The following is a 23202-nucleotide window of genomic DNA, read 5'->3' as shown; positions in this document are numbered from 1 at the left end:
GGAAATTGTAATGAAAACCCAACTTTTGGGTGAAGTTCTTCTTGTTTAATATATTTCTTTGATAATCTATCAGAACCACATATTGTTATGTCTCATTTAGTTTAATTACTCTTGATTTACATAATCAACAAATATTTATTCAGAACGTACTGTATATTTGAGGATATAACAAAAAATAAAGACTACAATTCGTAGGAGATATCTAGGATTCTTCACGATCTCTCATTTCCCTCTGTAATTTAATATCCTTTGTAATTTTTCTTAATAAGCCTTATAAAAAATGCTTTGATATTTCTTTCTAAGCTATTTCAATAGCTTCTTCAAAAGTTGTTTTTGAAACAGTCAAGATTAACTTCATTAGGCAGGCAGCCTGCCCACTGGTAAGAGCTGCTTCCCATGGATACTGAATATGTTCTCAAAGTGAACTGTTCCCTAGACTTATCATGAGTTTAGAAAGACTGTTCATAAATTCAATCAATTATATGTTGACTAATTAGTACTACTAAAGTAAAGGATAACAAAACAAAACTGCAGAGCAAAGGTTGTTTCATTTTTGCATTTGTATTGAATTTTTGCAATGTATTCTTCAAAACATAAATACTGAATATTTGTTGATTATGTGTATGCACAATAATTAATAGTAATTAAAAATGGGCACAACAATAAATGTGCCATCTTCAAAGTATTCTGTTACCAACATTATTTTGCAAATTTGAATATAATGAAAATACTTATAAAATATGAATTATGTTGATAAACTATATCAGAAGTGAGGCATTTCTCTTGAGAAACAAGAATAAGTCTACAAAATTAGAAGGTTTCTGTTGTCTCTTCCCTAAAACATAACAAAATGCCCGCTTCCCAAATAAGCCAGTGATTTCATAATTGTGAAGCCATCATGACCATGTGTTTTCTATATATAAAGTACAGGAAATGACACTATTCAAAAGTCCACTTGCCTCAGGGAGACATCCTTTTCTGTATGTCAAATGGTATTTCTCTCTTGCTTTGGCCTAAAACATACAGCCAACATAAGCAAGCTGTTTACTGACTTGTAAACTGCAATCAGGCCATATTGTTCCATGACATTACAAAGTACAAAAGTAATAAAGAAAAATTATTCAAAGAAAAAATAATATTGAGAAAGCAAGAAAATATTATTTAATCATCATAAAAGCTTTATCCAGATATCTAAGTAAGATGTTAGCATATAGTTTATTTAATTCTATTCAATAAACTCTAATAGCTCCCTATTTCCTCTAAGATAAAATAAAAGCTCCACCATTTGACTTTTAAAATACTTCATAATCTGACCTCAACTAATCTTTCAAACCTCATTATACATTAGTCTACTTTTCATATCTTATGGGTTAGACACACTGGCTTTATCCCTACACATGTCACTATCTTCTACCTCTATGTCCTTGCACTACCATCTCCCTTTTCTGGAATGGACTCCTTTCTCTCTTCTCCAACACCCAGAATGCTCTTGTATTAGTTTCTGCATGAAATCCCTCCTGGATGCCAATTATCAATGCCCTTCTTTCATAATGATTTCTATTTATTTATGTGGGTACATGCTACTCCCAACAGAATATGGAATAGAGAAAGGGATTGTTTCACTTTTGTATCTGCGTTGTAGTCTTTATTTTTTTGTTATATCCTCAAATATACAGTATGTTCTGAATAAATATTTGTTATGTAAATCAAGAGTAATTAAACTAGAAGAGACATAACAGTAAATATAGCAATCCTGAAAGTAGATTTATACTAAAATTATTTTATAAATTTTAGCATATATGAGACAATAAAGTAATAATATGCAATAATATGCAGTTTCTGATAGGGTTAAAAATAAAAATGTTATTTTTCATTAGCGTGGCCTATTATTCTCAATCTAATTTTTACATAATTTTTTCTTCTATGTACAAAGAAATGAATTAATTTGGTTGGTTAAATTAAGAGTTTCTGAAAGACATGCAGGAATTAAGAAATCAAAGACAATTTTCTCTTTAACCAGAATTGCTTATTAACCTTAAATAGGTGCTATAAATCTATATATTGTTATCATACAGACCCACATAATGATAGAAATAAAAGAGCTCTTACATTAAGAGATTGCCAACTTAGTGCCTGGGGAATTACTGCAAGAGATCCATAAATCCCTAAATAAACAAAACTTGTCTACTTGAAAAATACATGTCTTGTAAATATGCATATTATAATTTTTTTCAAAAATATTCAGGTATACTCCAATTAATAAACTCTAAATTCAGTTAAAAGCATTCCAGAATTCAAACTGATAAATTTAATCTATTGCTAATATCTTTCTAATTCAGCTTGATTAAATTTTGATAAAGATTGTAAATCTTAATTTTAATTATTAAGTTTTAAGGATTTTTCCTCCAAGGAAGAAAGCAACTATATTTAGATTAAAGTTAAAAACAGACTGGAGATTCCACTGTCATTAGACCCACAATACCAAAAAAAAAAAAAAAAAAGTGAATCTAAAATTATTTAACTAATTAAGAACCATAAAAGCATCAGAAGCTAAACTCTCCACATAATACCAGATAAGAAATAAATTACAGAAGCTGAAAGCATATTAAAATTCATTAGGAAAGATCATTATCACTATACTACAAATAGACATTTTTAACAATTCTACTGATAAGTTTTTACCCTAAACTCACTTATAAATCTATTTTACTGCATATGTACAATGTAGTAAAAATAGAACATAATGGGAAATAATACCTGCATCACAAAATGTACACATGATATCTTATGCCAATATCACTGAATAGTTTCATGTATCTAATTTAATTTCAAGTACTTCATGATGCCAGAAGTTCTAATGTAAAGAAACATGCAAATATAACAATAATGATATAAATATAGTAGTATTTCAATTTTGCTACTGATATGCAATTACCAAAATCTAGAGAAATAAAAGTCAGCTGAAAAAGAGAATGAATGCATAGAAATAAAGGTGGTTATCAATTATGACCACTATCAACAACAGCCAGCGCTTCTGGATTTATATTCCTAAAACCATCTCTTTAGATTTCTGGCATTTGGTCATGGCTCACCTCTTTATCCATACTTTCTAAATCCTCTTTACAAAGTGTGTATAGCGGCATTGTTTCTGACATACTTGGCTGTCGTTTTCTTCTGGAAGGACCAGGCTGCTCATCTTCATCTTGACTTGTTGGCAATTCTTCACCAAACATCTGTTGTTGATGTGGTTGAACAACTCTGAAAAAATTTCACAGGTCCCATATGAGGAAAAATAGTTTGAAGTGCACCATTTCAGCAATGAATCAGATTTTTGACTCTTGGGAGTTCACAAATAGAGAAATACCAATACAGTGAAATAATTTAGTGTAAAAAAAAACCCATAAGGTTTCAAAATACTTTGCCATTTGATTATTTTCCCTTTATTGTTTATTTGCAATCGTATAAATTCAGAAGGATTCAAGAAATCCTACTAAAACAGATCCTATTTTTAAAAAACCCACACAATTAAAAAAAAAAAAAACTGATGAAGGCTAGGATCAATATTTAAATTCTATCTCTGCCACTTATCACTTGCAAATCACTTAACCTCTCCAGGTTTCCTTTGTAAACGAAAACTGTTCTAGATTACTTCAAATATCTCTTCTAGCTATAAGAAAATGACAACAAAATTTCCCTCCCTTCAAAAAAAACCCCCAAAACCCCAAATCCCTATAGAATAAATGATCCAACAAAATAATTTTTTGATGTTTGCTTTTGTTCAAGTCAAAGGGAATTTATTTTACATTGTTTTCCCCCCCTCATCATGAGTTTAAAGAAGCAGCAGCTAGTCATCTCAATTTGAAAATAATAAATGTTAGGTGATCTACCTTAAAATAGAAAATCCCGAATTTTTAGCACCACCCACTATTAACAGTAATATCTAGGGGAACACTTCTATTTTCAGTTTAGTGGTCTACTTGCTTCCTGGCTATTCTAGGGATTCTAGAATTATCAAAATGCTACTTGATGGGTGTGGCATATAATTAAATAATATTCACTCTTATTTGCAATGCCAATAATGGCTATTTAAAAAGAAAGAAAAAAAAATCACTCTGAAGTCCAAAGAATTCATAAGAAAGACAGTAAACTAAACATAAACCATTTTGATATAGAAAAATGAGCATAAGTATGATCTACTTAGTTGTTGTTCAGTTATTTTTCAGTCTTGTCTGATTCTGTGACCCCATTGGGAGTTTTCTAGACAGAAACTGGATTTGCCATTTCCTTTTCCAGCTGTATTTAACCTGGTCTGTGGAAAGTACACAATTTAAAAGATACTATTTAGTTGACAGTTTTCTTGACAAGGGAATAACTTCCCATCTAGAGCAAACTGAATATTTGGACAAAAACAAAGAACTATGAACAGTAGTTAACTGCTAAAGAAACAAGAACTCTGAAGAAGGAAGTAGCACTAGGTGATCAACAAATAAACATTAAGCACCTACTATGTGCCAGATATTGTACTGAACACTGATAATTCACCAAGAACCTATAGATTTTTTTCAAGTTCTTCTGCTCTTTTATTTTCTTCTCTTCTCTACTCTTAACTACCTGTTTATAAATCATTTAAAAATTTAATTTATTCTTTGTTTTCTATAAACTTCAAAAAAATGATCTGGCTAATCAATATTTCTCTTTATAAAATAAGCCACTTTTTAGTTCTACATAAGTTCTTTGTGTCCTCCAGTCAGTAACCCTTGATCCTTCTCTCTTCAGCCATGAAAGTGGAATCTGATTTAAGAGGAGTCCTATTTACTGGAGCTTCTTCCACTGAGTTTAAATAAACACAGAATGAATGCTTTATAAAGACTTGCTTTCATTTGGGGTTTTCACAACACTACCCTCTACACAGTACACTCTTGATTCTTCTCTTATTTGTCTGAGTTTGTAAGAAATTTCATTTCTTTCTACATCTCCAGTTTCATAATACCTGAAGAAAATACTCATCATCCTTTTTCTACATTGTGTGTGTGTGTGTGTGTGTGTGTGTGTGTGTGTGTGTGTTATCTTGTGGGTGCTGGTAGGGACTTGGAAGCAATATTGAAGCCATCTGGGCTGCAAGTATGGAAGTATTTTTCTATTTACATGCAATCATCCTATAGACAGCCTATACATTTCTCTTCTGTTGTCTTAGATAAAAGGGAAATAAATGTACAGAAAGATGATCTTTTCCTAGAATCTGTAATTAGTAGAATTTTTATTTAAAATGTAAGTTCTAATCATAGAACTATTATTAAAATTACTTTTTTCTTGAATAAAATGTAAAACTTGATTTTTGACTAATGAAAATAAGAGCAAGTAAAGTGACCGGTGATTTTTAAAAAATGGGATCAAGCTCTAAGGCTTTGGAAATCTCCTATGTAATTGAATTATATTCTACAAAAGCTTTACACTGTCACATGATACAAGGAGTTTTGTGCTCATATATACTGTCTCATTTGAGCCCCAAGACAACCTTATAAAGAAGACAGCCCCGATAATAATTAAGTCCTGTCTTAGAGATGAGAAAACAGAAGCTTTGGGAGGTGAAAAGTCTTGTCCAAAATCACAAAGCTACTGAGCTCTACAAACAAGTCTAATGTTTAGCTGCTTGACAAGCCAAATAGAGGAGGGAAACTTTTAGATATGAATATCACACAGACCAAAGATTCCTAAACTGTGCATCACTATCACATCTGGGGTCTTAATTGTGAAATTAAGATTATCAGTAAATGTTTGATTTGTATGCCTATTTTAAATAGTTCTATTCCAGAGCTCATGTGAAAACTTCTTAGTTAAAAAGGGGTTGACTGTGACTGGAAAAAGTCCAAGTAGATTAAAATGAAATTGGAAAAAAAAACAATAAATATACAAATACAAAAATACAAATAATATTCAAATTTAAAATTAATGTGCACCTACAGGGAGGTATCCTTATGTATGGATTAGCATCCCTTCTTTTACTGGAGTTTTTGACACCATTGCTCTATAGTAACAGTCAAGAGAATTGAATGGAAAAACAACAACAACCAGTTATTAAGCACTTATATGTGCCAAGCACTGTGATAAGCACTGGATATAAATAGAAAAAATGAGACTGTTCTCAATGAACTCATATTCTTAATTGGGGGAGACAGCGCATAAGGTCATACAGAGAAGCATGGAAGTCCTAGGAGGTTCAATGGTGGGGCAGATGGCAAAGCTAAGAAATTCTTAAGTTACATAAATAGGTCAGGAGAGAGAGTGAGAATGTGAGAGAAATACACACAAAGCACTATAGGGCACAGACAGTAAGAACTACAAGGTCTTAAGAAGGCAGTGCTAGAGTAGACAATAAGGGAGTCAGTCCTTTATCTCACTTAAAGGAATGGAGTTATTGACTACCACTTCATCAAAACCATGAAAGCAGTCAAGAAATTCTAGGGGAAATATAGGATGCTTCTACTCTTATAATAATAAAAAGTGAAGGATATCATCATCTGGTTGCCTGGTCAACATTTTCACATTTTCACAACTCTTGGGTTTTTACAACAATCCTTTGAGTTAGGTATCCCTATGTGGATGATCTAGAACCATTGGCTCAATGCATGATTTGTTTTGATTGACTTTACTTATCTGTTACAGTAGAGGGTTCACAAGAAGGAGAAAAGGTAGGAAGGGAAGAATGAAAAAAATATAACAAAAACTTTGGAGAAAAAAATAGCAGTTTTGTTTCAATGCTAAATTATTGAATTTTTAAAAATGTATATAAAAAGAGTGGTGGATCAGCAGGATAGATTAGATACACACAACATAATTAAGGCTTGAAGTAATCTAGAATTTTATAAATCCTCAAACTGTTAAATAATGTTAGGAACATCTCACATCCCATACCAAAATAAGATCAAAATGGGTACATGATTTGGATATAAAGGATGTTACCATAAAAAAATAAGGAGAACAGGGGATAATTACCTATTAGATCTTTGGAGAAGGGAGGAATTTATGAACAAAGAAGCACTAAAGAAAATTATGAAAGGCAAAATGGACAACTTTCAATTAAAAAGGGTTTGCACAAACAAAATCAACAGAAACAAGATTAAAAGAGAAGCACAAAGCTGGGAAAAAATCTTTACAGCTAGTGTTTCTGATAAAGGTCTCATTTCTAAAGTATATAAAGAACTGTATCAAATTTATAAGAACACAATTATTCTCCAATTGATAAACGGTCAAAGGATATGAACAGACAATTTTCAGATGACAAAATCAAAACCAACTCAAGGCATATGAAAAAATGCTCTAAATCACTAATGATTAGAAAAACGCAAACTAAAGCAACTCTGAGATACCATCTCACACCTCTCAGATTGGCTAAGATGACAGGAAAAGATAATGATAAATGTTGCAGGAATTGTAAGGAAACAGGGACAAATAATGCATTGTTAGTGGAGTTGTGAAATGATCCACCTATTCTGGAGAACAATCTGGAACTATGCCCAAAGGGCTATCAAAGGGTATATAACCTTTGCCTGGTAGTGCCATTACTGGGTCTGTGTTCCAAGGAAGTCAGAAAGAAGGAAAAAGGACCCACATGTGTAAAAATGTTTATAATAGCTCTTTTTTGAAGTAGCAAAGAATTGGAAAATAAGTAGATGCCCATAAATTGGGGAATGGCTGAAGAAGCTATGGTATATAAAGATAATGAAATATTCTTGTTCTATAAAAAAATGATAAACAAGCAGATTTTAGAAAGGCCTAGAAAGATTTACATGAACTGATGCTGAGGGAAACAAGTAGAACCAGGAATACATTGTACACAATAATAGCAAGAATGTATGATGATCAACTATGAAAGACTTGGTTTTTCTCAGTGGTTCAGAGATCTGAAGCAAACCCAGTAGACTTTGGACAGAAAACGCCATTTGCATTCAGAAAAAGAACTAAGGAGACTGAATGTAAATCAATACATGCTAAGTTCATATCTTTTTTTTGATCTCTCTCATGGTTTTTCCCTTTTGCTTTGATTTTTCTCTCCCAATTCATTCATTCAGCAATGTATATGAAAATAAATAAATTTATTAGAAAAAAAATGTATGTAACAGACATTTAAGGTTTCATTAAAACTTTCTCTTTTTTGTTCTTTGTATATCAAAACAATTGGTTGTTGATAAATTTATAATAATAATAATAAAAATTATGTCTCAGAAAAGCTAAGGTTTTTGCCAACTATGTAGCCTACTATGTAGCCAATAAGCAGAACCTGAAAAGCTTCGTTTTCTTCTTCCTGTGTTGTTTTTCCTATTATTTCATTAAAAAATTAGCCTATAATCAATCGCAATAGCTAAGAGTCATATGCTTCCAACTAACATTTTAGAAATTACTACCTGTTCTCTAGGACTCTCTAAAGTTGGTCTAAGCTTATTTTCTAATAATTAAATGATATTAGAGATACAAGTTTGATTAGGCCCATTCCAACCAATTTTATACTCAAAAGGTATATTCAAAATACCTTTATCTTTGTATGACTTATAGACACTCATTTACATTATGCTGGAAACTGTCACAGTTTTTGTTAAAAATAGTTTCTTGAAAGCCATTCTCTGTAATGATACCTTAATAATATATAATTATATAATACAATAACAATATGAAATAATATTTTCTACACAATTTGCTGCTTCAGAATTTTTCTAACTGGAAATTCCTTTCCTCTAAATGAGGTTTGTTTTTACCTTTAAGCTGCTCTCTAGAATACAAACAATTACATGTGTAACATATTTAAATTGGGAAAACTTTTAGCCTTCAGAAAAATTACACAATGGAATTTGGTCACGATATTAGGTGCCTAATTAGTATATTCCTGAGTGTCCTGCAGTAGCCTGTACTAAATTTTTTTGTAGTTATTTTTACTTGTAATTACAAATCACTGTGTAAACATGCACATAGGAAAACTGAATCAGAGAGATGTGATCATGCACAAAACTTTAATTACTAGAGAAAAAACTTTTCTGAATATTAAAGTTGAAATTACAGAATTAAAGAGGAATAGTTTTTATTGTTTTCCATACACACATTGCTACACTAAGTATACAGAATACAATTTCTACCTTACTACAGTGCACTAATGTGAAAAATACAAATCTGTCCTCATACTTCAAAATGTAAACTGCTTGAAAATAAAGTAGTTTGTACCTTTAAAAATGAAAACATTTCCCTTAAAATTCTGTTCAGTTTGTTCTTCTGATTAGCAACCTCCTATCCCCACCCCCCCAACAAAAGTATTAAAGTAAACTTTAGATTAGAGTCAATTATCACAAATTCCAAATAAAACTTGTACCATGAATAAAGAAAAACTTCACATAGCATAAAGATTTTTGACGCTTGATTAAATCCATCACTTCTGTGTAGTCTTCTAACAAAGTCAAATATTTTAAATCAGAATCTTCAACAAATGATATTTGGTAAATACTCGTTTTCTAAATGATCATGAAATTGATCACATTTTCAACCTTACATAACAAACCAGATTTTTGTCCAATAGTATTTGTAATGATCAATAATTGTATGAGAAGGAAGAGTGGGATATGTGATGGCTAGTTACATATTTTGGTAATTTGATGTGATATAAGTCCACTTGAATAGAATACAAATACATTAAGTATTATTAAAAAAAAAAATCTTTAGCCTTGAGAATAACTACAACATGGAATTTAGTCAGGAGCTTTGCTTGAAAAGCCATCATGACCTGCCAGTTATCGTTTTATAAAATGATTTTTCTAAGAAACATTAATTTTTGCTTTCTGAACCACAAAATCAGCTACAAAAGAGTAAAAAATAATAGGATCTCAAAGCATCCTTCAAGAAATCCAAGGAATACTTAATATTTTGTTAAACATGATCTGAATTCTTTAGAGCAATAAACATCAATTCCTAGCTGTTAGAAATCATCTTCTCCTTTCTGAAAATAAAAGACATGTTTACTAGTGAAAGGAAGCTCTACATTTAATATAAAACTAATTACTTTAATTTTTTACTTTAATTTACTTTAACAGCTATATGTCATTAGTAACTATATGTGATTAATAGATTAATACCTAACTCGTAGAATACTCTACTGATGGAAAACAAAATAAATAAACAATTTTCATTCCTTTAAAAAGCACTGATTAAAGAAATGCAAATTAAAACAATTCTGAGGTAGCACCTCACACTTATTAGATTGGCTGATTTGACAAAAAAAGAAAATGACAAATGCTGGCAGAGATTTGGGAAAATTGGGATACTAATGCACTGTTGGTATAATTGGGTACAGTCCAACCATTCTGTAGAACAATTTAGAACTATACACAAAGGGCTATGAACCTATGCACACCCTTTGGCCTATTAGTTTTGTATCACAAAAGAGATCAAAGAAAAAAGAAAAGGACTCATTTGTACAAAAATATTGATACCAGCTATTTTTGTGGTACCATGTTTCCCTGATAATAAGATCTATCCCAAAAATAAGCCCTCCCTTTACTGTGTAAGATTCCTCTAAAATAAGCCCTCCCCCGAAAATAAGCCCTATTGAGATTGCTACTGTAGTGAAGATCCCCTGCACTACACGCTACACGTTACATTACGGTACCCTCTGTATGCACCATCATCTCCCCCCCTACCCCCCCCCCCCGGGTGAAACGCACGCCGCGCTCCAAGCTGCATCCAATCAGAGCTGCAGCAGTGAGTGCGTCATCCTGTTCTTCCCCAGAGATTTGCTAGCTGGCGCCATTGAGAGCAGTGCCGCGGAGGAGGGCTGAGGCAGGACAACATAAAAACCCGGTATGTAAGCGGGAGTGAGGGGGCATGATGGAGGATAAAAGAAGAACTCAGCCAGCACTCACCGTGCTAAAGAAATGAAGAACTTCCTTGCAGAGAGAAGAATAGATCAAGTAATGATTCCTGCAGGAATGACTGCCTATCTCCAGACCTTTGATATTGCAATAAACAAGCCATTCAAGGACCATTTGTGCATGGAAGTCAATGACTACATTGAAAATAGAATGGAAAGAAATCAGCGTGGAAACTTTGTGAAGCCCTGTCTGCAAGTAGTCGTGACTTGGGTGAAGAAGTCATGGGATAAAATTACTGACAGCTGTGTCGCCAAGGCACTACGAGCAGGTTACCTGGACAAGACATGTTCATTTAAAGAGAGCTATATTGCTGGACATGACAGATTGGGTCCACTTCTTCTGAAGGAAATAGAGGTGCAAGACATCCAGGATGAAATTCAGGGTATGGACACTTATGATGATGTTGTTGAAGAAGATGACATGATCATTATTGAATAAAGGCACTTCTTTTTGTTCACATTTACCTGTTTATTAAAATTGCTGTCAATGTTCATTAAAATAAGCTCTCCCCTGAAAATAAGCCCTCTGGTGTTTTTCTGTCCAAAAAAATAATAAGACAGTGTCTTATTATCGGGGAAATATGGTAGCAAAGAATTGGAAACTAGGGACTGTCCATCAACTGAAGAATGACTGAATAAATTATATGATTGCTATTGAATACTATTGTGCTATAAGAAATGACAAGCATGATAATTTCTCTGAAACCTAGGAAGACTTACTATGAAGTGATGCAAAGTGAAGTGAGCAAACCAGGAGAATATTATATGCAGTATATAATAATAATATTGTGAAGAATGATAAACTGCAAAAGAATTAGTTATCACTCAAGATAATGATCCAAGACCGTTCCAAAGGACCCAGGATGAAAAATGCTATCCACCTCTAGGGAGAGAACTGATGAACTATGAATGCAGACTGAAGCATCTTTTTTTTTCCTTTCTTTATATTGTTTTATTTTGTTTGTGCATGGTTTTTTTTTTAAACAATATGATTAATAAGGAAATGTTTCCTATGTTCATGCATGTATTACAGAAATCAAAATGCTTGCCTTCTTAAGGGGGTAGAGTAGAAGGGTTGGGGGGAGGCTAGAAGGCTATTTTGGAATATGGAACTCAAAAATGTTTAAAATGATTATTAAAATGTTTTACCATGTAATTGGAAAATATTTAATGAAATAAATAATTTTTAAAAAATAAAGTGCATCAACAATTTGATCAGTTTATATATAAAACCACGTTGGATGAAGTGAATGTAAGATGGAATATGATCAAGCAACAATTTTATTGCATTTACTTTAATCCCCTATACTTCACTAAAAGTAATAATGTTACAATGACAGAAAATTACAGAGCATTTCCATCATCAAAGGGAAAAATAAATGGAAACGACTCAAACTATAGAGAAACAAGTAATCTGGGTATTACAGTGAATTATTTTTCTTCAAATTCTTCCTAAATCCACTTGTTTTGAACACTTCCCTACATTTATTTAACACTTCTATCCAATATAATTTTCTAGAAGGTAGAATTCTTTTACCATTCATCATTGTATAAATTAGGAAACCTACAGTCTTTGGGTTATCATAAAGAAAAATACAGACACATTGATAACAATCATAAGCAAGAACCAACTTTATTATTGTTCAAAGGTAATTTTAGTCATTAAAATAGGCTTATCATTATAACTTGAGTGCATAAAACTCATTATGTAAGATAAAAGCAAAGGACAAGAAGGAGCAGATGGAACTGTGGTAAACAAAATTTCCAAACTTGATATTATCATGCTCCACTGAAACATCCATCAGAAAACACCAACTACAAAGAAAATATTTTTTGTCTTTATACGTCAAGAATGAAATTAGACTGAATTCAAAACTCCACAAAAATATGATCACTATTATACCATAAAAGTCTATAATCTGAGAGAAATAGTTTTAAAAAAATGTTGTAAAGATAATTTGTCAAATAATCGGAAATTAAGGTCATGCTACTCCTGTAATTAGTTTTGCCAGTAGTAAGAATTAAAAAATGTAGAACAGAACACCACCTCTTTTCCTTCAGTCCTACAGGCTGAAAATAGTATTATTTCCATGAGACAGGTAAGAGAGAGTAGGGACTTCCGAGTCAGATCCTCAACTCTTTTTATTCTATTCTGTCATGTTGCAAACAATGGACCACATTAATGTGAAAATAGCACAATTCCTGGTCTAGAGGGAACACTTAATGAATGGCTTGTTGTTTGACTATTTGACTATTCTCCACCATAGTAGAGTAATAATTCAAGTGAACATCTCACTAAAAACAGTAATAATTTTAAAACCAGTAAATAATGCACTTTGATGTAAATTAAACTTGCAAATTAAAAAGATGAAATTTATAGAAAATGTCAAACTCCTCATGTGAATTTCAGCTGTAATTGTACAAATTTTTCTAACAAGAAACTTCCAATAAACTGAAACATTTGTCTCTTTATAGCATGCCACTTGGAACTATACTGCTTTTCACATATAAATTATACACATTTTAGAACAAATCTGCTGTTATCTGCTGCTGTATTATTAGTGCTATCCAAGTTGAATACAGTGTCTTATTTTTTACTTTATTCAAGTTCAGCATACCATCTGCAAGTCTGTTTTCAGACAACATTTAATTACTTTCTCTCACGTATCTTTGTAATTCTATAGTTTAATGCCATTTATTTCCAAGTACAGCTGAGTGATTCAAATGCTTTTTTTAAAAATTAAAACAGTATGTTTTGCATAAGTTTTCTGACAATATGCCTAGGTTTTGCACTTGATTTTGACTAAAGAAAAAGAATAAATTAAAAAACTTGTGGCTTTATGTTCAAAATAGTATAAATAATAAGATTTATTTTAAAAAATTCATCTAAACCATACATATAATCCAGATCTTCCAGATGCTTTCAAATGACAAAATATAGTACTATAAGAATAACAAATCAGAAACTAAATTTCACAAATACTACATTTTACAGACATGTAATGATCTAAGTTCCTAAGATATAGAATAAAGCTCAGGATGCAAACTTTAAAAAAAAAAATCAATATCAGGGAAAATTCTCAAAGATCCACAAGTCATTGTGGATTACAATCTAAGCTTTAGACTTTTAAATTTTTCTTAAAAAGTCTTTATTATGAACTTAACCAAAAATATTTCAATGTATAAAGAAAAAGATTAAACACAAAATAGAAATTTATAATTTCATATATAATCTTTAAAAATATAACAAATTTATGTTTACGTATATATGTATGAAATTTAACCAAGTAACAATGAAATTGCAATCTGTTCCCTTTTGAAATTTTTACTTCTGGGTCATATTTAAATATTTCACTGATGGAAACATTCTTTTTCTTTTCATTTCCATAATTACCTGTTCTGCTGTTCAGTCATTTTTCAATTGCATTTGACTCTTTGTGAACATATTTTATGCTTTCTTGGCAATGACATTGGAATGGACTATCATTTCCTTCTCCTGCTCATTTTACAGATGAAGAAACTGAGGCAAATGGGATTATTGACTTAAGGTAAGTTTCTGAGGCCTGATTTGAACTTAGAAAGATGAGTTTTCCTGACGTCAAGCCCAGCATTTTATCCTGTGTCACCTAGAAAAATGCATTGATTCAGTAGCCATGTTTGAAAGCATGTTTCATTCAGCACCTTTGATCTGCATCCTCACTGCCAAGAGTGCCAAAGCATGCTTCATCATCAATCTTCTCAAGTCAGGGTTGGTCACTGCACTGATCAGATGTGAAAGCCTTAAGCCTATTTTTCATGAACTGCTACAGCTGAAAGAATTTATCTCCAGGTAATCAACCTTCTGTAAATAAACTTCTCCAAACTAAGCTAAGGTGATGTTTGGAAGGTGATAATGAAGTCCATTTCTAAGGCTATAGTCAAATCCATTCCACTTTTTAATAGACCTTGCGCTCCACTGGCATATCCTTTGAGGACACAATGTCACATGCTAGGATGAGACACAGCAGGACATAAATTGACAAGAAAAAAATAAAAAACACATCACTAGTGTGATTTTAAAATTTGGAAACAACAATAAGACTAGTCAACAAAATTTTCATTTTATTCTTAGAAACTTAAGACCTATTGCATATACAAAATTACATCTGCTCATGATCAAATCTAAAAATATTTTATCTTTGCAATATAAAGTGAGAGTATTCTTTCTGTTTCTAAAAACACATATATATTACCAAGTCCCCTTTGTGCTCCTTTGTCAATAAACAAATAAATGATACTTGACCTTCCAAATTCTACTTTTAAGAAATCACATATTTACCATGGTTCTAGCATTGTACTGACTAGGAAATACCATAAATGTGGTCTTTTAAGAGTCTGGAAGGATTTGCTAAATGTTCTGGGAATGTTTTGTTTTGCTTTTTTTGTAGTAGTAATGTTTATAATGTGACTAATATCCTCTGACATGAATATTCTGTCACAGTTCCAATCCATTCTTCATGTTGCTGCCTGAGTCATCTTCTTAATGCACTGCTCTGACATCACTACTTTATTTTAAAATCCTTTTGTGGCTACTCCAGCATATTACATAAATTCTGAATTGTGGCATAAGTCCTTCCCAGCTTTCCAGCCTTAACTTAGAAGTGGCATGACATACTGAATGGCATCAGATTTGGAATTGGGAAACCACCTATCAAATTCTACCTCAAGATATTTACTGATGGATAAATCACTTAATCTTTCTCAAGATTTCTCAAGGATTATTCTTTCACTATCTTCCTCAAAGGATCTTCATAAAGTGCTTCTCAAACTATGTAAAACATGATGTATACTATTTTGTTTTGCTCCAAGAAAATTGGACTATTCTCATAATACATATGAGATGTATTTTCATGATCTTCCATATGACCCCAATCTAATAGATTTTATATTCTACCATGCACTATGTAGCTAGCCTCCACTCTAATTCAATCTTCTAATCTCATTCTCTTATGAAGAGATCCATTAATCTATATCCCCTTTTCTTACTACTTGTTATGACCAATTCCTTCAGGGCTCACCTCCAATATAAAATCTTCCCTAATTACTCCAATCCTCAAGAACTTGCCTCTTCCCTGATCTGCAGTTTTTGTCTTTCTCACAATTTGGCAATTATTTATAATATTATCTTACTTTACTTTACTTTTCCTCATGTACTCCTAGATGGTAGAATCTTTGAGAAGAGAGATAATATTTTTTTCTGTGTACCTTATAACATCACAATGATATTGACTTTATCATCATCAAAAAACCTTATCAGGGAACTATTAAAGTATTTTTTAACAGGAACACATTTCTTTCTGTTCTGTACTTGTACAAATGATATTTTGAATCTAAATGCAAAACTTATTTTTCAGTTCAAGTATTGTAAACTTACTTTAGACTCAGCACTCAATATGAGCCAACATTGTGATTGCTGTTGAAAGGAGCACAAAATCTTAAGACTATATTAATAAAAATGTAATATCCTGAAAAGTCATTCTTACACTGTAATCTGTGTTCATCAAATCACACTGTATTATGTTTTGGAGCCCACAGACACTGACAAATCAGAACATAGAATTTAGATTGGTAAAGGAACTTTGTGATCTAGTCTAACACTCTCATTTCATAGATAAGGATGAGGAAACAAACTCAAAAGATCAACTTGCCCATTACTGCTCACATCCTGACCCTAAATCTAATGGTCCTATATTACAGTATGCTCTCTACAAAATGTCTGAGAAGAGAGAAATAAGTACTAGAAATTCAAATATATGAAACATTGTCATTTGGAAGATTTTATGCTGTTCAATTTAGACTTGCTATTTTCTGTTTCTGGTCTAGTGTCTAAATTCTCTTCCTATACTCAAATAACTACCCCTTCTAATATAATCTACACACCATTGCTAGAGGAATCTTCCTAAGGCATGGGCTCTGTTCATGTATTTCTCTTGTTTAAAAAAACAAAAACTTTCTTATAGGTCTTCTATAATAATAGTGTAAAACTCAAATAGAAATGGGGTCATTTGAGAATGGATTCAAGATGATGGAACAGAGTCACAACTGCCTTACATCTCTTAAAACCCCTCCTACAAAACAACCACTGATAATGCCTGATTGAATTTTGAGCAGACAAGTCAACAAAAAGTCAGATAAGGTCATTATTTCTGACAAGGACTGCTAAGATAGACAGAAAGAAAATATACTGCAGACATTGAGATAGAAGCTCTTTGAAAGTATAGTGAGCTGTTTGCAGTAAAAGTGGTATCTACTAATGTTATTAGAGGCTGCAGCAGTGGAAGCACTGGACATTTCTAATTTAACAGTGGATCAGAAAGATTCCACGGGGCACCTGTGCTAACACTGAGCACAGGATCTGGTGCCATTTGATAGCTTTGTAACATGTTACCTAGTTTTGGGTGAACATTCCAGTGGAAAGGAGTGGTTACAGTCATGAAAGAGGAGTGGTCCTACTTGAGTGAGGAACAGAGTTTCGAACAGGAGGAAAGTGAGCAAACTTCTCAGATGATATGATCCTGGAAGCATTTAAAATCTTCAGGCCCTCAGGATTGAGGTATAGAAGCCATCTTCCTCACAGAAGGAATGAAGTACAACTCTAATATGAAGATCAAAGTCAAGAAACTAGCTGGGAAATGAGCAAAAAACAAAAAAAGAACCAGTCCCTAAAAAATATCTAGGATGACAGGGAAGCTGATGATACAAGTCTACAAGAAAACAACAATTTGAAAACACTTAAAAGTAAAACCTCAAAGAAAAATGTAAATTGTATACAAACCCAATATGAATTTCTAGAAGAACTTAAAAAGAGAGGAAAAAAATTAAGTCAACTATGAGTGCTGGAAGAGAAATAATAGTAAAAGCAAGAGTAATGAAAGAAAATTATGAAAAGAAAATTAACATCTTGGTGGAAAAGTACAAAACCTCAATAAAAAACAGAATTGCTTTCCTACAGACTTGGAATGGAAAATGCCAAATGCATTCAATGAAAGAGAGTACTATACAGACTAAATATGGATCAAAGTATAGAATGTTCACCTTCTGTTTGCTTGTTTGTTTTTTTTCTTTCCCATTTTTTCTTTTGATCTAACTTTGATCTAATTTTTCTTGTACAATATGACAAATATGGAAATACATTTAAAAGAATTGCACATGTTTAACCTATTATCAATGTCTTGCCTACTTGAAGAAATTAGGAGAGAGAGAGAGAAATATTTAAAACACGAAGTCTTACAAAAATGAACGTTGAAAATTATCTTTACTTTGTATTTGGAAATATAAAATACTTTTAAAAACAGCAAAAAAATAGAATTGCTGAAATTGAAATTATTTCATGAGATAACAAAAAAAAATAAAGTCAAAACAATGAAAATAAATCAAAGAAAATCAGGAAAACAAATTAACCTGAAAATAGATAAAGGGTTATATAACATAAAGTAAGAATTATTGGAGGTAGAGGGAAAGCACGGATAAAAAAAAAAAGACAAGAATTAGATATTTCAAGAAATTAAAAAGAAAAACTCCAGATATCACAGAACTAGAGAGCAAAGTAGAAGCTGAAAAAATCTATCGATTATTTCATGAAGTAGATCTGAAAATGAAAACTCCCAGGAATATTATAGCCAAATTCCAGAGTTCCAAGGTCAAGTGAAAACAGAGCAGTCAGAAAAAAAGAATTCAAATGCAACAGAGTTATAGTTAGAATCACACAAGATTTACCAATACCAAGTATGAAGAAGTAGAGGGCTTGGGACAGAATTTTCTGACAGACAAAAGGGCTAGGATTACAACCAAGAAGAATCTACTCAGCAAAACTGAATATAATCCTACGAGGGGGAAAAAAACCCAACAGATATTTAATGAAATAAAGGACTTTCAAACCTTCCTAATGAGAAGACCTGAGCTAACTAGAAAATCTGACATCCAAACACAAGATTCAAGAGAAGCAGAAAAAGGAAACCATGAATGAAAAATCATAAGGGATTTAATAAAGTTAAAATATTTACATTTCTTATATAGGAAGATGATAGATGATGATATATGTAACTCAGAAAAAGAACATGACTATAAGTCTATTATTTTGGGATAACCTCCAAAAAAGAATCGAAAGGTGAGAAAAAGAATTATACTGAAAGAAGGAAGAGGACAGAATCTCACATAAAAGAGGTACACAAGGAAGAGTTTTTAAAAAATAAATAGGAACTTGGGAGGGTGGGAAGAATAGGCACCTGAATTCTCATCAAAACTGACAAGAGGGAAGAATACACACACACACACACACACACACAGAGAACTAGGTATAGAAATTCATCTTTTACAACAGGGAAGCACAAAGAGAAGAGACTAAGAAAAGGGGAGAGGGATGTATGGTAACTGAGAGGATAAATTAAATAAGATAGTGACCAAAATGCTAAGCAGATTTCTGGGGAGGGGATAGAATCAAAAAGAAGGATAAATTGAAGAGAGTAGGATACAGAAAAACTCACAGTTAGCAAATACAATTGTGATGTGACTGGGATGAATTCATTTACAAAACAGGAGAATAGCAAGATGGATTAGAAACCAAAATCAACAATATATTGCTTATAAGAAACATACTTAAAAAAAGAAAGACGCACTTAAAATTAAAATAAGGGCCTGGAGCAGAATCTATTAAGCTTCACCTAAAATTTAGGGGGAAAAAAGGTAGGATAGCAATTATGATTTCAGACAGATCTTGGTCTCTTAATTTGAATTACCACTACAGGAAAAAATAGAAAGTAAAACTAAACTGGTAATAGACCTCAATTTACCCCTCTCAGACCAAGATAAATCTAACTATGAAATAATTAAGAAAAGAGATGAAGATAACTTTATAAAAGTTAGATATGATTGATCTCTGGAGAATAATGAGTGGAAATAGAAAGGAGTATATCTTTTTCTTTAATACTTCACAAAAATGGATCCTGTATTAGGTCATAAAAACCTTACAAGCAAATGCAGAAAAGAAGAAAGGCACCTTTTACAGACCATAAAGCAATAATAATTACATAGAATAATGGGCCTTGGAAGCACAGACTAAAAATTAATTGTAAACAAAATAGTCTAATCTTAAAAGTATGAGTGAGTCAAAATACAAATCACAGAAACCAATATTTTCATTAATGACAACCATGAGACAACAAACCAAAATTTATGAAATGCAACCAAAGCAGCAGTTAGGGGAAAATGTTTAAAAAGGGAAAATGTTTAAAAACGTATATTAATAAAAGAGAGAAAGATCAATGTATTGAGCATGATAAAAAAAAAGTTATAAAAAATTTTTAAAATCTTAACAATTAAATACCATAATAGAAATCCTGAAAAATCAAAGAAGTATATTAATACAACTGAAAGAAATTGAATAGACAAAACTAGGAGTAGTTTTATGGAGGGGGGAAAACAATAAACTACTAATTTAAAATATAAAAAACACATTACCAGTATCAAAACAAAAAGGGTGAATGTGCAACTAATGTAGATGAAATTAAAGTGATTACTAGGAGATATTTTGCCCAATTATATGCCAATAAATCTGATGATCTAAGTTTCGGTTGAATATTTGCAAAAATACAAATTGACCAGATAACAGAAGAAGAAAAAAAGAATACAATGAGTTTCCAAAGAAAAAAAGAACTCCAGGATCAAATGAATTTATAAGCAAATTATACCAAACATTAAAAGAACTATTTATTTCAATACCATAGAAACTGGGGGAAAAAATAAATAAAGAAATTCTATCAAATTACTTCTATGACACATATATGGCTTTGATACCTAAAGGAAGAAGAACAAAAATGGAAAAAGAAATCTATAGACCAATTTCCCTAATGAATATTAATGCAAAAATTTTTAATGAAATACTTGCAGAGATTATAGCAATATACCAAAAGGATCATTCACTACAACTAAGTTGGATTTATGCATGTAAGGCTAGTTCAATAACTATAGAAAACTATAAGCATAATTAATCATATAAATAATAAAAACAACAAAAATTATATATAATTATAGCAAAAGATGCAGAAAAGGCTTTTGATAAAATAACACACAAAGAAGGAAACTGGTTACAATGTTTTTCTAATAAATATAAAGGGATCTGGTACAAATTTATAAAAATAAGAGCCATTATTTGATCAATGGTCAAAGGATATAAATAGGCAGTTTTCAGAAGAAGAAATCAAAGCCATCAATAATCATATGAAAATCTGTAAGTCACTCTGAAAAAGTGATTTGATTTGAAAAAATAAAAACTCTAAATCACTAATAATTCAAGAAATGCAAATTAATACAACTTTAAGGTACCACGTTACAACTATAGGATTGGCTATTAAGGAAAAAAGAAAAATGTGGGAAAAGTTATAATAATGCAGTACTGATGAAATTGTGAATTTATCCAACAATTTGAAGAAAAATTTGGAACTATGTCCAAAGGGCTTTGAAACTATGCATACCCTTTGACTCAGCAATGCCACTACCAGTTCTGTACCCTAAAGTGATCAAAAAGAAAAAGGACTTCAATGTACCAAAAAAAAAACTTATAGCAGGTTTTTCTTAACTGCAAACTGAGGAGATGCTCTTCAATTGCCAACAAGTTTTGTCTTCTTTATTTCTCTCCTTTTTTTTTTGGGGGGGGGGGGGGCGCAACTTTACTTAAAGTACATATGTGTGTGCATATGTGGATACATATACAGAACTAGGCCTGAAGTCAAGAAGACCAACCTAAGACACTTAATAGCTGTGGGACCCTAGGCATGTCACTTAATCATCTTTATCATAGTTCTTCACCTATAAAATGAGTTGGAAAAGAATCACTCTGGTATCTTTGCCAAGAAAACCCCCAAAAAAGTCACAAACAGTTGTATACAATAAATAAAACAAGTGGACACCACCACCACCATCACCACCACCACCACCACATACATCAATTAAAAAAAAAATTATCTATCTTTCAAAGCTACTCTAGTTTCTAATCTTTTTTTTGTGGGTCATATTTCGGTTCTAGTTTCCAGTAAGTACTTTAAAATAGATCATTGGATTTCTTTTGAGTTTGCTATTCTATTCCATTCTTTCCTAATGAAGTACACTTTTTGTCAGTTTCTTCTTCTACAAGACCAAATTTAAAAGTTATTATGAAATAATAATGGTAATAATAATTTATTTGTACCTTTTACTTCAGTTTTATGAAAATATTTTCTTGCAAGAATCCTGAAGTAGAATACCTAACTTGCATCATTGCCCTCTCATTTTGCAAAAGAAGAAACTAAAACTGAAAGAAGTTAAACTAACTTGATCATGATCACTCTACTAATTCACATAGCAGGGACTCGAATTCAGATTTTCCAAAGAATCTAGCATTCTTTTAATTACAATGTCATACTTCATATATTACCAGTACCATCATGTACTATCAGAAGCAAATGTAGTATAATTCCCAAGCAAATCTAAAATTGCTTAACAAATATTAATTCCCCCAAACATATACTCTGTCTTATGATGTGTGCAGACACACATACATACACGGTTTTGGAATAAGGGAACCTTTGAATTAAGAGACTTGAGAACTCAATTGACTCATTAAATCAAAAGCCATCTCTACAATACTGTTGGAAAAAAAAAGATCATTCAGCCTTTGTCAGAAAACTGTGGGGCAACCCACTTCTCAAAGTACAAATTACCATTTTGAAACAGTTTTAATCATTAAGAAATTACTTCTTATGGAAGCAAGAATTATATTCTTTTAGGCTTCTCATAAATGGTTTAATTCAGTTAATAAACATTTATTAAATGCCTTCTAAGTGCAAGGCAAGCAATGATCTGGGTTCCATAGGTACATAAGGAAAAACATTCCTGGCCCTCCAAAAGCTGAATAACTTCAAAAATTTGAAAACAACAAATCACCCCTGATTCTCCTTCATCATTCTAGTCTTTTACCTCTGAAACAATTCAGTTTATCAATAGACTACTAGCTGGTTTCATTAGCACAGAGAACTCCAGGTGTAGATCTTTCTTAATCAATACAATCACAAACCATTTTATGACCTAGTAAATAAATCCCAAAGATTACTGAGGGCCCAATCCTCCCTCCTCCAGAGGATGGATATGAATATAGGTTAGTCTGCTTCGAACAAGAATTTTTAAAATGCATACCATGCAGCAGGCACTAGGCTAAGCCTTATGATATAAAGAAAAGCAAAAGCAGTCTGCCCGTAAGACATTAATATTTTAAATGGGGGGAGAGA

At 31.8% G+C, this 23202-nt stretch overlaps 1 protein-coding gene across 2 annotated transcripts in view; it reads right to left on the bottom strand.

Annotated features, from left to right (window-relative positions):
- Positions 1-23202, bottom strand: part of CTDP1 (CTD phosphatase subunit 1) — a 151921-nt gene that overhangs the window by 64573 nt on the left and 64146 nt on the right. For both annotated transcript variants that reach the window (XM_051970560.1, XM_051970559.1), the window contains exon 11: positions 3093-3258. In XM_051970560.1, the coding sequence (XP_051826520.1) occupies positions 3093-3258 (166 nt within the window). The remainder of the gene's footprint in view (positions 1-3092; positions 3259-23202) is intronic.

This window comes from Antechinus flavipes, chromosome 1 (assembly GCF_016432865.1).
Source record: "Antechinus flavipes isolate AdamAnt ecotype Samford, QLD, Australia chromosome 1, AdamAnt_v2, whole genome shotgun sequence".
NCBI lineage: Eukaryota > Metazoa > Chordata > Mammalia > Dasyuromorphia > Dasyuridae > Antechinus > Antechinus flavipes.
The sequence above is the reverse complement of the archived record's forward strand: the minus strand, read 5'-3'. Positions and strand labels throughout refer to the sequence as shown.